The 17,676-nt window shown below is 36.6% G+C and overlaps 1 protein-coding gene and 1 long non-coding RNA gene across 5 annotated transcripts in view; one reads left to right on the top strand and one right to left on the bottom strand.

Annotated features, from left to right (window-relative positions):
• Window positions 1–1,974: 1,974 nt before the first annotated feature.
• On the bottom strand, window positions 1,975–9,274 carry LOC138319217 (uncharacterized). The gene is made up of 3 exons (XR_011207973.1): window positions 9,174–9,274; window positions 4,573–4,667; window positions 1,975–2,202 (listed from the first exon to the last, which is right to left on the bottom strand). It is a non-coding gene; the product is annotated as an uncharacterized lncRNA (long non-coding RNA).
• The window catches only part of LOC138319216 (annexin A6-like), a 93,760-nt gene continuing 85,321 nt past the window's right edge, over window positions 9,238–17,676 (top strand). The window contains exons 1-2 of one of the 4 annotated variants that reach the window (XM_069262203.1): window positions 9,238–9,388; window positions 10,925–11,078. In XM_069262203.1, the coding sequence (XP_069118304.1) occupies window positions 11,001–11,078 (78 nt within the window). In that variant the 5' untranslated portion in view covers window positions 9,238–9,388; window positions 10,925–11,000. The other 3 variants (XM_069262205.1, XM_069262202.1, XM_069262204.1) reach the window with 3 other exon arrangements.

Below are 17,676 nucleotides of genomic sequence, written 5' to 3'. Positions count from 1 at the left end.
CAGCAAACCTGAAAAGCAGATCATTATGTATAACACTTAATCAGCATTTTACAATTAAAGGCAACAGCAAAATATCTTTCAAAACGTCTGTAAATAACAAATATTTATTTATTTTATGGAAAACGATCTTATTTTAATATCGTCAACAATTCAAATTTGTGAGAAGAATATACATACATGTAATTGCACATAATCAAACACATAATTTGTTTGTCATAGTTAATCCCCGTGTATATACACATATTTTACACATAACCTAGACAGTTATTCATTTGTTACCGCTCGTATCGGAACTCTTCCGAAAAAAGGTGCAAAATGCATAGCTTAAATGACGAGACGCGGGAAAGAAAACAACAAAAGATAGGAGAATAGGATAATGAGGATATATGTATTTTTAAAGGGGAAAAGAGAATTGTAAACATAATTATTTTTCAGGTACAATCGGCTGGCGGCTGTACGTACTGTAAGTCTCGTTTCACAAGGTAAAGTTTACCCGTGTAAGCCGTGTGCTCGGCCGTCACGGCTCGGCGCGCCCGCTCGATGTAAGCGACGAAATGTGTTAATATTAGTGCAGAAACATTGAATATAAACGCAAAACATTGAATATAAACGCAGAAACATTGAATATAAACGCAGAAATAAATAAATACTGGAATTACGTGCCACAAAGTACATCAAATATTACCAGAATATGATATCGGTCGTTTAATGTATATCAAATCAATTCAGCAAACCTGAAAAGCAGATCATTATGTATAACACTTAATCAGCATTTTACAATTAAAGGCAACAGGAAAATATCTTTCAAAACGTCTGTAAATAACAAATATTTATTTATTTTATGGAAAACGATCTTATTTTAATATCGTCAACAATTCAAATTTGTGAGAAGAATATACATACATGTAATTGCACATAATCAAACACATAATTTGTTTGTCATAGTTAATCCCCGTGTATATACACATATTTTACACATAACCTAGACAGTTATTCATTTGTTACCGCTCGTATCGGAACTCTTCCGAAAAAAGGTGCAAAATGCATAGCTTAAATGACGAGACGCGGGAAAGAAAACAACAAAAGATAGGAGAATAGGATAATGAGGATATATGTATTTTTAAAGGGGAAAAGAGAATTGTAAACATAATTATTTAACAGGTACAATCGGCTGGCGGCTGTACGTACTGTAAGTCTCGTTTCACAAGGTAAAGTTTACCTGTGTAAGCCGTGTGCTCGGCCGTCACGGCTCGGCGCGCCCCGCTCGATGTAAGCGACGAAATGTGTTAATATTAGCGCAGAAACATTGAATATAATCGCAGAAACACTGAATATAAACGCAGAAACTCTTAATTCTATCGCCGAATCTGTTAATTTCACCGTTGCATCGGAAAAGTTTGGCGATTCCCAACCTCCGACAATGTAGCAATAAATAGCCGTGCACGTAACGAAGTTGGGTAATTGTGACTGATACCCTCTGTTATTCGACCGTCAGCCGTCACGACCCACGGCGGACAGAAAAATACTTAATTTTACGGCAGAAATACTTAATTTTATTAATCGAATTGGAATTCTGAGGAAAAGTCTTAATATGAAGGGTTAATACTGAATAAAAAAGCACATATGCTAATCCTGCCGAAACTTGTTAAAAATTAAGTATACTGCCGTTATTCTAACAAGTTTCGGCAAGATTAACACATTTTGGGTTACCAGTGATGGGCAATATGCATCGGGCCACCTTTACTTGTGAGCTCTGCTGTATCACTGATAGAGTATAATTATCTCCCCTTTATTGTTCAGGTGTTATCAGGTAAATAAGTAGTCGATAATTGAATGGGAGATTATAACTACCTGTATGCAAAACACAGCTGAAGGTAGGAATAATACAGCAATATTTCAAAGATTATTTATCAAGGATAAAAGTGAAATTGGGACATTTTTTTTATAAATTAAATACAAATGTATCAATGTTATTACATGTTTTCCCTCCACCCATACAACAGGTTGTTTAGATCCAAATGTGCCTGTCTTTCCCTCAGTGGCAGGCTGAATGTGAATCAAGTGGTCTTCCTTCATCTTGTGTAGTTCGTAGATGTTAAGGAGGGTTAGGATGATTCCAAACCCTAAAACTACACTTGCAGCTGTAATTAACTTCCCTGGCCTTCGTGATCTCCGGTGATGGGGTGGATTAGGCATTAAATTCTGAGGGAAAAAAAAACGAAAAAGATTTACAGTGTAGGGAAATTCACAAATCTATATGATGTTAACTAAATGATATTATCAGTAATAAGATATGATTTTAACATTTCCATTTCTCTGTTCTACAACAATGTGGCAGAAATAGAGTCAGTATTAAATGTAAAAACAGGTTAAGGTCTGTTTAATTAAGCATTGAACGTCCTAGCACTTCATGATGGATTTGCCTCTGTCCAATTGACATTCATATTGGCTATGAATGCCAACTGAAAGACATTCAATGCTTTTATCTACATTTAGTTACAATTTTATGTTGAAATACCAAGGGATTTTGCATCTATAATAAATAATTCATTTGTTATCGTCAAGGATGGAACAGCCTTTTGAACAGCTATTTTCCGTGAAAACTGGCACAACAATTGTGATGTCACAATGATAATAATGTCATAATAAGCGATTGAAGTTCATAGTCTATATGACTGCCAACTGCGCTTGGTAAGGTTATAAAGAGGGACTGCAGTGAAAATGTTAATATATACATTTGGGACAAAGAAGTAATTCAAACCTTGTGGACAAAAAAATGTTAAATTTTTAAGGCGAACTGCCCCTTTATCAAGACACATAAAATGAGCACAATTACATAATATGATATGAACAGTAATATGGGACAAAAAATGCAAATAGATAAATATTTAGCAGCACAATGGAGCGCAATTAACCCTTCAGTAAGTGGCAGTCGAAGGGTGGATCTACTAACATGTAGCCATGATCTTCTTTGTCCGATATTTACCAATTGAAGCAATTCGTATCCCACATATTTACGTTTGGTGCGATTCCGTGTCATCTGGAAAATCCTGTTGATATTACTTTTTTGACCCTCAATATTTACATATGTACACGTGAACATTCCAATAGCTTTCTTATAAATATGGGGATTTAGCTGTTTATCAAATTAAATTTACATTAATCAGATGAAGTTTTCCTTTGATCTAAAAGCTAGCAAAATCACCCAGCGTTGTCCCTGATTGTAATATACTGTAAGTTAACACAAGTAAGAAGTATTCTTTGTCTTTGTTACATTTATGATAGTTAAAATTCAGGGAGTTTTGTTTAGCCATCTTATTATAAAACAAGAGATCCCAGAGGGATCTTGGCGCCCACCAAAGAATGATCTATGTCTGACAATGGAAAGAGGGATCTTTTCTCTGCTTTTCAAACTTTTGCAAACATACTATATATAAAATTTGAGACAGATCGCTTCAGTACTTCCTGAGAAACAGCAGTAACAAACTTCAACTATCAAAATCCAAGATGGCTCCTTGGCGGCCATCTTGATGATTGATCGGTCCCAAATCGAAATATGCACAACTAGGGCCCTAGGGGAACCTATATATGAAATTTGAGACAGATTCATTCAATACTTTCTGAGAAATAGCGATAACAATCTTAACTATCAAAATCCAAGATGGCAGCCTGGCGGCCATTTTGTTGACCGATCGATCCAAAAACGCATTATGTACAACTAGAGCCCTAGGGGCACCTACATATGAAATTTGAGAAAGATCCCTTCAGTACTTTGTGAGATATAGCGATAACAATCTTTAACTATCAAAATCCAAGATGGCTGCCTGGCGGCCATCCTGTTGACCGATCCGGTCCCAAATCACAACATGCACAACTAGGACCCTAGGGGAACCTATATATAAAATTTGAGACAGATCCCTTCAGTACTTTCTGAGAAATAGCGACAACAAACTTTAACTATCAAAATCCAAGATGGCTGCCTGGCGGCCATCTTGTTGACCGATCGGTCCCAAAACACAACATGCACAACTAGGACCCTAGGGGAACCTAGATATGAAATTTGAGACAGATCCCGTCAGTACTTTCTGAGAAATAGCGATAACAAACTTTAACTATCAAAATCCAAGATGGCTGCCTGGCGGCCATCTTGTTGACCGATTGGTCCCAAAATGCAATATGCACAACTAGGGCCCTAGGGGAACCTATATATGAAATTTGAGACAGATCCCTTCAAAACTTTCTGAGAAATAGCGATAACAAACTTTAAGTATCAAAATCCAAGATGGCTGCCTGGCGGCCATCTTGTTGACCGATTGGTCCCAAAATGCAATATGCACAACTAGGGCCCTAGGGGAACCTACATATGAAATACGAGACAGATCCCTTCAGTACTTTCTGAGAAATAGTGATAACAAGAATTGTTAACGGACGGACGGACGGACGGACGGACGGAAGGACGGACGGAAGGACGGACGACGGACCACGGACAAAAAGCGATTTGAATAGCCCACCATCTGATGATGGTGGGCTAATAAAAAGATATCCCATATTTCTTAGTTTATTAGTACTTACATATGTTGGTATCTTTCGTAAATAATCCATTTTTCTGGTATTTTTGCAATTTGCTTTCCTTTCAAATTCTTCCAATTTTGTACACCACTAAAATGCTGAAAACAATTCAAATATAATGGAATTTTCAATTGTAAAAAGTAAATATATGTTAATAAAACTATTGTAACTACTGGTGAATCACTATATGGCTACTAGTAAGTAATATCTAGAGAGTGTATCAGGACTGAATTGGATCAATTTATCAATGACTAAGAATCTTAATTCATAGAGTAACCAGCTAGTGTTCATGTAAACCAGCCTAGCCCCTACATTTTCTCCTCTATGGTTACTGAACTGATGCCCAACTATAAATACACACTGTGGTGATATAGGGGCTTGTATGTTTTGATGACAATGACTTTGAGAAAGGAGATAGGATTGAAGCAGAATTGGACTACATGTACATTAAGTGTTGATCATTATAGTAGTGTAACAGGAGAGGAGAAAATTTAGCGGCCAGACCAAGATTCGAACCCGGGACCCTCAGAATACTAGCCGAGTGCTCTACCGACTGAGCTACCTGGTCACCGATGATCGACCCAGTCCAATCCCGCTACACTCCTCCCTCCTTTCTCGAAGTCTTCGCCCTTGAAGACACACGAGACCCTTCCAAACACCACCACCGTGGGTTATTTAGTTGGGCGCCAATTTTGTAACAGGAGAGGAGAAAATTTAGCGGCCAGACCGGGATTCGAACCCGGGACCCTCAGAATACTAGCCGAGTGCTCTACCTACTGAGCTACCTGGTCACCGATGATCGACCCAGTCCAATCCCGCTACAGTAGAATATGATCGGATGTCCCGTTGGTAGAATATTCCATTAATGATCAGTTGTCCCATGAACCCTAGTCTGGCGTCTCACTTTTTCCTCTCCTGTTACAGGACAAAACCACTATGGCGAAATTTAAGCAGACATATGATCATTCATTTCAAAAATTTCTATATCAGTCTAGAGAATCTTATGGTCCAGTAAGCTATAAATAGTATCATTTTTTGTGAAATGATAGTAAATTTACATGTATGCGTAAATATTTAAACAATATGCTGATACACCTAATAATCTTATCCACAAGACTATACATACTGAATACATGTGTAATTGGTTTTAATTCAGTTTTGATTATTTTGTTGATCTAATTTGTCAAGGTACCCCAATTCCGATGTAGTGTAATCGATAAAATATGCTATAAATGAATCAGAAATAAAACAAGAGGCCCAGAGGGCCTGTATCACTCACCTCTTTTTTTGTTTTTTTTTTGAAATTATCACAGAGACTCTTACAATTAGAAAAATTAGTCCTATCATTTGCACAATTTTGAGTCCTCACCCTATAAGGATGTTACCATTGCATTATGAGTGTAATGCCATGTTTAGTTGCAGAGAAAAAGTTGTTTATATGGAAATAGCCAAATTGACCACTTTTGACCCCATCCCTCAGGCCCCCGGGGGATCAGCCCAATCATTTGCACAATTTTGAATCCCCAACTTATAAGGATGCTACCATTACATTATAAGATTAATCCCATGTTTAGTTGCAGAGAAGAAGTCATTTATACGGAAATAGTCATATTGACCACTTTTGACCCCACCCCTCTGGCCCCCGAGGGGTCAGCCCTATCATTTGCACAATTTTGAATCCTCACCCTATAAGGATGCTACCATTGCATTATGGGCGCTATATTTATATATCCCATGCTTAGTTGCAGAGAAGAAGTCATTTATATGGAAATAGCCAAATTGACCCCTTTTGACCTCGCCCCTCAGGCCCCTAGGGGGTCAGCCCCATCATTTGTACAATTTTGAATCCCCACCCTATAACGATGCTACCATTGCATTATGAGTGCTATCCCATGCTTAGTTTCAGAGAAGAAGTCGTTTATATGGAAAAGCCAAATTGACCCCTTTTGACCCCGCCCCTCAGGCCCCCGGGGGGTCAGCCCCATCATTTGTACAATTTTGAATCCCCACCCTATAAAGATGCTACCATTGCATTATGGATGCTATTCCATGCTTAGTTTCAGAGAAGAAGTCGTTTATATGGAAATAGCCAAATTGACCCCTTTTGACCCCGCCCCTCAGGCCCCCAGGGGGTCAGCCCCATCATCTGTACAATTTTGAATCCCCACCCTATAAAGATGCTACCATTGCATTATGGATGCTATTCCATGCTTAGTTTCAGAGAAGAAGTCGGTTATATGGAAATAGCCAAATTGACCACTTTTGACCCCACCCCTCAGGCCCCCGGGGGATCAGCCCCATCATTTGCACAATTTTGAATCCCCAACTTATAAGGATGCTACCATTACATTATAAGCTTAATCCCATGGTTAGTTGCAGAGAAGAAGTCATTTATACGGAAATAGTCATATTGACCACTTTTGACCCCACCCCTCTGGCCCCCGAGGGGTCAGCCCTATCATTTGCACAATTTTGAATCCTCACCCTATAAGGATGCTACCATTACATTATGGGCCCTATATTTATATATCCCATGCTTAGTTGCAGAGAAGAAGTCATTTATATGGAAATAGCCAAATTGACCCCTTTTGACCTCGCCCCTCAGGCCCCTAGGGGGTCAGCCCCATCATTTGTACAATTTTGAATCCCCACCCTATAACGATGCTACCATTGCATTATGAGTGCTATCCCATGCTTAGTTTCAGATAAGAAGTCGTTTATATGGAAAAGCCAAATTGACCCCTTTTGACCCCGCCCCTCAGGCCCCCGGGGGGTCAGCCCCATCATTTGTACAACTTTGAATCCCCATCCGATAAAGATGCTACCATTGCATTATGGATGCTATTCCATGCTTAGTTTCAGAGAAGAAGTCGTTTATATGGAAATAGCCAAATTGACCCCTTTTGACCCCGCCCCTCAGGCCCCCAGGGGGTGGGGGGGGTCAGCCCCATCATCTGTACAATTTTGAATCCCCACCCTATAAAGATGCTACCATTGCATTATGGATGCTATTCCATGCTTAGTTTCAGAGAAGAAGTCGTTTATATGGAAATAGCCAAATTGACCCCTTTTGACCCCGCCCCTCAGGCCCCCAGGGGGTCAGCCCCATCATTTGTACAATTTTGAATCCCCACCCTATAAGGATGCTACAATTGCATTATGGATGCTATTCCATGCTTAGTTTCAGAGAAGAAGTCGTTTAAATGGAAATAGCCAAATTGACCCCTTTTGACCCAGCCCCTCAGGCCCCCAGGGGGTCAGCCCCATCATTTGTACAATTTTGAATCCCCAACCTATAAGGATGCTACCATTGCATTTTGGGTGCTATCCCATGCTTAGTTTCAGAGAAGAAGTCGTTTAAATGGAAATAGCCAAATTGACCCCTTTTGGCCCCGCCCCTTAGGCCCCTGGGGGGTCAGCCCCATCATTTGTACAATTTTCAGTTAGAAGCCCATAAGGATGCTACCAGTCAAATTTTGTTGAAATCCGATCAGCGGTTATGGAGAAGAAATTCCATTGTTGACGCCGGACGCCGGACGCCGGACGCCGGACGCTACGGTATGGCATAAGCTCACCTTGGTCCTTCGGACCAGGTGAGCTAAAAAATGAGTATCATCATCCAAAGTTAGAAAATGCTTGTGTAGAAGAACAGGGAAAAATACCCATCATGATTCCTGAGGAGTGCCCAGAAAGATATCGAACCTGCCAGGGTCTCCTGTGTGAAGAACTATGACTGCATGGATCCCCAGACTCTGCCAACTTAGCCAAAGAAGCATGCTATGTCAGCTGAGTGACTGTGACAGTATTTAACAAACCATACACATCCGTTTCTGCTAAAGTTTGCAAATGAATTGAAAATATATATTTTTTTTTTGTTTTTGTTGTTTTTTTATTTTTAGAGTTTTATTGTTTTTAAAGGCCCACTACCTTTCCGGAGCAAATTAAATTTAAAGGTTTCTTAAAAACATTAAGAACAAAAGAAAATATATATCAATGGTTTACGATGAGGTTACAACACCAAACATATGCAAGAATTCCTGTCTAATGTACGATAACAGTGGAGATTCATTTCGCTGTTTTGCCGTCTGGCGCAGTGATAGTCAACTATATACCGCGAGGCATTTAGGACGACACCGGGAAACATAAAACGACCCATGTTATGAAAATTAACATTTTATTTATTCTAATTAAACAGTTCTGAAGGTGATGATAAGTGTGCTAGTAAACGGATAGTTAATAACTTCTGCGACTCTACAAAATTATTGATCTCGTTTTACATTCCTATTTTAAAAATTAAAAGTTGTTTTAAGCTAATTTACATAGCAGATCTACAATTCAAAATATTTCAGCAGTTTTGGATCACTAACACTATTGGATTAGTAATTAAACAAAAATGTCGACTTTAACAAAAGAATGACAAAATACAAATTCATCCATCCGGGTGGAAAAATATCACTGTATCCTTGGCAAGTTTACAACAGTAGAACAGTAGAAAGTTAGTTATCTGCAGATCGGTAGCATTGAAAGTATATTTCAAAGCAATCTCAATAAGAAGCAGTAACATATCCTGAGTGAGGGCTTGAGTGTGTTTCTACAAATATTACCATTTTCGTCCATCTTGTTGAGGTTGTTCTCCTCAATCGTCACGACTGGTCAAAATCTCAAAACGTGACACATTTTAAACGACTGACAACCAAAACCGGATACTGCTTATTTCACACCTCCGAATTGAAGATTTCCACTAAACAGCAGACGCCACAAGTACCCGACAACGGCTTAGTTTACTGTGACAGACATTAGATGCAAGTATAAAGTGATGGTAGGTTATACATTAATTCAATCAATACCCAATATTGAGCTAAATATGTCACGACCTCTTCGTTCATGAATAAATGATAAACAGTACTGTACAGTAGGGATTTTAGTTCTTAGACTTTAGAGTGCATGTAGTTCCCTGTCAGATTCCGACGTACCAGTATGATACCAAATACTGTTATAACTCTGTTCGATGCGTATGCAAGTGTTCCATTAGGCATGCTTAATCATCATTTGTTTAAGTCACTACCTGTATGCTTGTTAAAGACTGTCTATAAACTTTGAAATTGAAAATTCGCGCCGTTGTGTTAACATGTGTTTTGTTTGATGACGTCGCTATGGTGCCGACCCCGGGTCGATAGTTTTGCTGTCGTGCTTGTGTAGTACTAACAGGAACAGCACCGTTTTATTGGATTACATGTGAAATAGCTGCTGGATTTTTATTGATGTAATCCTTGAGTTTGGTTATTACTGGATGACAGAATTGGATATCAATAGCTAACTAGAATCTATAATATGATGCCTTGGTAATGACAGGGCTGTCTTCATACAGGTAAGTACAGAATGATAGCTTATAGAGGCTAAACGTGTACTGATCAACAAATAATTGGCAGAGAGTGTCAGTGCTCTACAGTGATATCTTTATATTAACTTAGTGGACACCGTCTTATCTTCTAGGTAAATATCATCGGATATATTACTTTTGCATTTAATTAACTGTCTGACAGTGGGAGAATGGGCAGATTTCTGTAAAACATTTTATATTCCTTTAGTTGCTCTTAAAGTTGAGTTTACAGGGAATAGCATTCAAAAAGTACAGTCTCATAATTTTACTATCAACTTCCTGTATTTTATTTGTGAATTTACAATTTATTAATATTTTTCATTTTGTTCATCCCATTTTAAAGAAATTGATTATTACTAGGTCTTTAATCTGATGTCTTTTAGGCTATATAGTTTTCTGTCATATCATTCTTTCAAAATGTACTAATACAGATGTACATACAATAATGTATGGCGGGGTAAAATAATTTGGCACATTTTTAGATTTTTTTTTTTCTCTTTATTTTAACATAGGCCAGTTATCAAGTGAATGAGTAAAAGGTGTACTCTTATATACATTTGTATATGAGATTGAGATTGCAGATTTGATTGCAAATTGAGATGAATGAGTAAAAGGTGTACTTGTATATTATAATATAAGATTGAGTTTGCAGATTTGTTTTAGTTTTGTTTTTTAGTATTTTAATTTCATTACAAGGATATTCAACATTAATTTATTATATATATAAATATATATTTTTTTGCTGGTACAATTTATCATCGCTGCTATATATCTATATATTTTGCATCTTAAGAGCTTGAGAATGTGGGATCACTTCTGTCTAAAAAAATAAAATAAAAATCATTTGACTAAAGTATGTATATTTACGTAGAAACGGGTTATAGGGCTTTTGGTAGTTTGGACGACATAACATATCATTGTGTTGTTGACAGATTAATTGGGCAACATTTGATAGATTTTTCCGATTTTTCACAGATTATGTTTCCAGTAGGAGATTTATGCTGGAGTACCATTTTTTGATCAAAACGTAAAAAAATACTACAGCCTAACCATGCCAGGATTTCACGCCTGTAACAAACTGCTCCAGAAGTATGAAGAGGAAAAAGCCTACCGTATACATAAAAGAAAGGTAATATTTTACTTGAACGCTTAACCATCAATGAACAACAAGTTTCTTCATTAATATAATTAATGTCAAAGTTAGTATTAAATCCTATATGAATAAAGAACTTAGATTTCTGTAGTTATATATCTAATTAACTAAATGACCAACTTTTTCTTGTCAGTCGGTCGTTTAATTATATGTTTATGACTTTATGTCAAGAAAACCTGTTGTCCCACTACCTGAATGTTAAACAGGAACTACCACTTTATAGACTATGGTGTCATTAGCAGGTTTTACATTTTACAATGTACCTTCCACTTCTTTGATATGTCTTATAAAGATGGCACATATCAGATATGTTTTAACTATTGTGATCGATGTACAAATGCAAAACATATATGAATAGAAAGATTAACACCTTTATCAGAAGGCTGCCTCAAGATACCTGGATCAACATTTTACTGGTAGACTGGCATGTTAGCTAGTGTAGATGTTTACAACCAACACTTAACTACTGTTGAATATACTTGATATTGGCAATACACCTGTCTGTATAACTGTGGCTTAGGCTGAGGTGCATATATCTACATTTGACAGATTACTACAAGGGTATTGTAATCTGCCAAATGTCTCTCAAAGGATGATTACTAGTATAAAAACAAGAGTTCAAAAACAACATCTTGCTTTTTTTTAATAGGATGTTTATGAAATTGAAGTTGGTTGCTATTTGCTTGATTCAATTATACAGGAAAAAAATAAAATATTTATGATTACAAGGATTGAATTGAAACATGTATCAGTAGAAAGGTATCATTAAATATATATCTAGTGAAAATGAAATCGATGATTCATTTAGAATTGGAATTAAATCATTTGTTGCTATCCATAAGGACAATCATATGATATAGGAAATCAATAACAACCAAATAAAATATACGGTTTGATTGAAATATCTTGCCACTCGATCTAATTAAATATGTATATTCCATGAAGTGATAATTAAGTTACTCTAGTTTGATATTAATATTGTAAGAGATATGTAACACAAAACACTTATCAGTGATATACTGATATATTTATATATATATAGCAGCAACGACTGAAATATAGCAAATAACTATACTGTTACAAGTTTTAGATTAAAACTGAGGAAGATGTTATGATCAGTTTATAAGATATTGTTTGCTTGTCTTAGTAAGAGTATAAATACCTGGTTTCAAGTATATAATAGCTTACTACTACCTACAAATCATATATAGTGGACTTACTTGTACAATGGAGAATGTTGCTGTGCTGTGTAACTATGGCGACTGATTGGTATGTACCTGACAGTCCTAGTGGTCTGTTAGTCCTGATGCTGCTAAGAACTGAAGGCGTATAGATCTAGTATTGATGTTATATGTAATGTAAAATAATTACTCTATAATTGCATTCAAAGTCTTATACATGTATGTCCATTACTGTAATTTTTTGCATACATATTTTGTACTAGGATATACAATTTTTTTACACCAGAAGATATCTAATGCAGGCTACATATTATAATCTACTGATTTCAGTTATCTGTGGAAATCCAATAGCTTACCAAATTTGAAAAATATGCCAACTATATGCTGCAAGTTATTTCAAATCTTTACAAATCAATAGATGGATATATCCAAGATACATTCTGTTTTGCAATGTTCATTTAATTATCTAAAATGAGCTGATTTTCTTGCATTTGAAGCCTTTTTTCAAACAAATAATATTTTACATGTCACTGAATATACCTGTTTTCTTTTTTAAATGAAACAGTCAGACAACTATATGATAATTACCTGTATGCCATTATTGTGCACGCTACACTTGCACTTTTAAGGTTTATATCAATACAGAAAACCTGCAATCAATCTGCAAGTCAATGCATGCTATCTGGAATTTATAGTAGAAAATACCTGGTCTTGCTTGTCGCAGGCTATACAATAATGCGGGTAATACTTGTGTTGTTCCAATTAATCAATTTACTCAACGTCTAGTCGTTTCGGCCGAAAAATCGATAAATCAATCTTTGTTTATCATGATCGATCACAATTTGACTAACTAACATTTACATACAAAAATCCCGGTAAATTTATGACATCTAGCAAGATGTTCGATCTTGATGAAAGCTAGATATTGAAACAACAGCACCGATTGGCTGAACAGCTCAATACAACGACCAATCAGAATGGTCTTTTGAATTTGTATGCTGCATGGATACAAAATGTCGGAGTTGTGAGTGACGACGGATGTTTCTCGCCGAGGAAGCTAGCGTAACATTGGCCAATCTGCCATTTTATTGTAGAAAAAATTTAAATGAAATGTAGCACTTAGACAATAATACCTCTTCATTTTCCAATGTAAATGTATGAAAGACGATCCCTGCATGATGTCCAACATCATGACATATGAATTTTCCCAGAAATAAAAGTGAAAGTAGGTTTTCGTTGAAAAATTAACAAAATGAAATCTATATTATCTCATTTATTTACTAGTTAAAACAAAACTTCAGTTCATGATCGATCATTAGTCGATCATCAGTCATTTGCTTGGAAGTGATGATCTATCATGAAAATACAATCGATTCCCAACACTAGGTAATACACACCTGATATTATGATATCATCAGTAAGAGAAACTAATCTGCATTAAATCTAATTGGTGGATTTGAGTTTAAACAACATTTTATGACATTTTGATATAAACTTTATTTCGTTTTCTTTGAGAGACATACAGCAATTACAATTCTAAGGTTTGGATTCGGAAACAAGTTTTACAACTTATATAAATCCGTCTCCAGAAATAGAAAAAGCATTAGATTATGGACGAGGCATGATGATGTGCGGAATATTTGATATATTTTCACATAATTGAAACAATAAATAACTGGATAATTATAATTCGGGAATGGGGAGGAAGGGGTGGGGTGGGGGGGGGGGGGGGGGGGGGGGGGGGGGGGGGGGGGGGGGAGGTTGTTGCCCAACATGCAAGTGAAATAATTCATAATTAATTAAAAGTAAAAGTTATGAAAGGATCTGTACAGGATGCGGAAAGCTGTGCAAATGGGACAAAGAATATGAAATAGCATACATAAAACTACATGTTACAGTAAATGGAAATTTAGTTAAATCTCTTAGTGCTTATTATAAAACTTTGAACACACGTGAATATTCGGACATTTTCATTATATGACAATTCATCATTTCCGAACAACAATATTTGAGTTGAAATTGGACATGTTATTTCATTATAAGCACGTGTACGAAGTTGAGAGAAGAGGCGACAGTGTAATAAGAAATGTTCATTGGTTTCATCTCCATCATTGCATGGACATGAAGGACTGTTTACAAGATTTCTGCGGAACAGGTAGAAATTAAGAGAGCTGCACTCCATCCTTAATCTAGCATGATGGATTTGGCCAATTCTGCTACCACAATAATAGAAAGAGGGAATTTTAATATTGGATTCGTTTAGATGTCCTTTTAGTCTAGATATAGAAGGGTCTCGTTTTATCAATTCGGGTAGGGAGTTCCAAAGGCTGATTACGGAAGGCAAAAAAGATTTCTGATATAAACTGGAGCGACAGGCAATAGGACGGAAGTTATTACAAACACGAGTATTGTGGTCATGTATTCTACTGTTTCGCAGAGGAAGTATATCATGAAGGAATTGAGGGACCAGTCCATGGACCATTTTGTGAAACTGGATTATTTTATGTTGTTCGCGTCTTCGCTGGAGGGGAAGCCAGCCAGTTTCGGTATAAAGTTTTACTCTACTTGTCAGCTTAGTGGCACCAGTAACAATACGTGCTGCTTCCAACTGTATGTCTTCCAAAAGGTCGGATTGAGCCTTTGTAAGACAATCCCAGACAATATCACTATATTCGAGAATAGGTCTTATTAGGGTAAAATATAATGTTTGTAGACAAAAACGGTCTAATGTAAATTTAAATGACCGCAAGATATTTATTTTAGGTGACGTTTTAGTTATTAAATAGTTGATATGGTCTTTCCAATCCCCATTACTCGATAGAAATACACCTAGGTGCTTATGTGTTTTGACTTCAGTAATGATAGTGTTATTCATAGTCAAGGGGGGATGAATGGGATTCGGAATTTTTCTACTTATTAGTAAAGTTTCAGTTTTACCGGGATTGAAGTTGACCAACCACTTCTGTGACCACTCGTGGATCTTATTTAGATCAGTGTTCAAAATTTCTGCGCTTATCCTGGGAGAATCAATAATAACATACAAAGAGGTATCATCAGCAAAAAGCTTGATAATAGAGTTGATATTTTTTACAATGTCATTAATGAAGATTAAGAATAAAAGTGGGCCAAGTTTAGAACCTTGTGGAACACCTGCCTTGACTTCTGACCAATCAGATTTTTTACCATTAATTACAACTCTTTGCTTTCGGTTACGAAGATAATCCTCAAACCATAAAAGCAGAGAACCCCGGATTCCAAAACTAGATAGTTTACAGAGAAGACCCTTGTGCCAAACACGATCAAAGGCCTTGCTAATGTCGCAAAAGACCAATCGTATTTCTTTACCTTTATCTAAAGAAGAGTATATGTCATAAATGATTGAAAGAAGCTGGTAGGTCGGTGAGTCGCCGTGTTTAAACCCTGACTGATAGGGTGACAGAAGGGAATGGGTAAATAAGAAATTATATACGTGTTTGAAAACACACCTTTCCATCAATTTACCTACAATGGACAACAAAGAAATTGGTCTATAATTAGTCAAAATAGACTTGCTATCTTTTTTATGTACTGGAGTAACATTCGCAGCTTTCCAGTCACAAGGAAATACACTTGAATTAAGAGATTTATTAAATAGAGAACTTAATGGGATACATAAAACATCTACTGCTTCTTTAAGTAAGCGAGGATTCACAAGGTCTGGACCAATAGCTTTGGAACAGTCAAGAGATAGTATAGCGTCTTTAACGTCAGCAGCTGTTATATTTATAGTGGACAAAATAGCGTTAGTTTCGTTATTAATAGTTGGGAGGTTAGCATTAGTTTCATCAATCTGTGATTGGGAACAGAAAAAGTCATTAAACAAATTAGCTTTCAGAAAGTCATCTGTGACTACAGTGTCATTAATGGTCAGTGGAGGTATACAGAATTTGCCAGAGTTTGGTAATAAAAGATTAACAGTTTTCCACCAATCTTTTGCACTAAGATTCGAGGGTCTTTTTATTTTTCCACATAAGTTATCAATATACTGAATTTTAGCCTTCTTTATAGTATTTACACATTTATTTCGAATCTGGCGGAATGCTAACCAATGAGTGTTGTTCATGGTACGTTTAGCTCTCTTATGAGTGCGTTTCCGTTTGCGAATAAGTCTACGTATATCATTAGACATCCAGGGAGGGTCGTCAGATCTGACTGTTACAGTTTTATTAGGAATACAAGATTTAGCAATGGCTAGTAAAGTACCTATGAAATGTTCTACCGAGAAATTAATGTCATCGACATCAATAAAATTTTCCCAATTAACTGCACTCAGTTTCTCCCCTAAATAATGGATAGTTACCATGGTCAAAAAGCCATATGTTACGTTTAAATGTGTGCTGCTCTGGCTTAACAATATTAAAGGAACAATACGTTGGGCAATGGTATCTTAACGGCTGGTCGAGAAAACTTTCGCCAACAGTACATTTACTTATTATATTAGCGTCATTAGTACAAACTATATCAAGTAGAGATGTAGAAGCCTCCGTATAGAATGTTGGGTCTTCTACTAGTTGTGTTAAATTAAACGAAAAAAGTATATCATGCAAGTAAGATGATTGACGATCGACTAACAAATTAGCATTGAGGTCGCCTGTTATTACAATTTTAGATATACCAGTATTAAACGCATTTTCAATAGACTGTGAGATATGGGACCAAATGATTACAGGGGAGTTAGGAGGTCTATAGAATGTACCATATAGGTATTTCTCTCCATCCAAAACAAGTTCAAGCCAAACACTTTCAACAGTAGGCAGCTCCAGATCACGCCTACGTTTAGCAGATATATTTACTTTCACATAGACAGATATTCCACCACCCACTCGATCGGGCCTACAGTGGTAGAAAGGGTCTGAGTAACCGTGTAAATTTAAGTTGGAAGAGATGTCATCGTCACTTAACCAAGTTTCGGTAAATGATAATATAGAAAAAGTATTGAGCTCAGTATACAGGACATCGAGCTTATGTTTGATACTTTGAACGTTCAGATGAACAAAGGAATACCTGTCGGTGCAGAACTGGGTACTTGGATTAGAGGACAGAGACGAGCTCAATGAACTAGTAGATAAGGGACCTGGATTTAATTCAATATCACCGGATATTCTCAAGGTGATAAATGCATAATATATCGAGATAAGACTGACAGTATCTGTTATGAAATAAGCAAACCAGAGGAGGGAATATCTTCGACTACATTTATAGAGAGATGCAACACTTATACAAGTGTAAAATATGAAGGGATAAACTAGAAATAGTAATAGTTTGATACACAGCATGTCGCGAACGTTCACGAGAGAGATAAATTTTGCCGTCTGTACACAGTTGTTGAAGACACCAATCCTAGCACGGTAGAG

This window comes from Argopecten irradians, chromosome 3 (assembly GCF_041381155.1).
Source record: "Argopecten irradians isolate NY chromosome 3, Ai_NY, whole genome shotgun sequence".
In the NCBI taxonomy this organism is placed as follows: Eukaryota; Metazoa; Mollusca; class Bivalvia; order Pectinida; family Pectinidae; genus Argopecten; species Argopecten irradians.
This window is presented reverse-complemented; position numbering and strand designations above follow the sequence as displayed.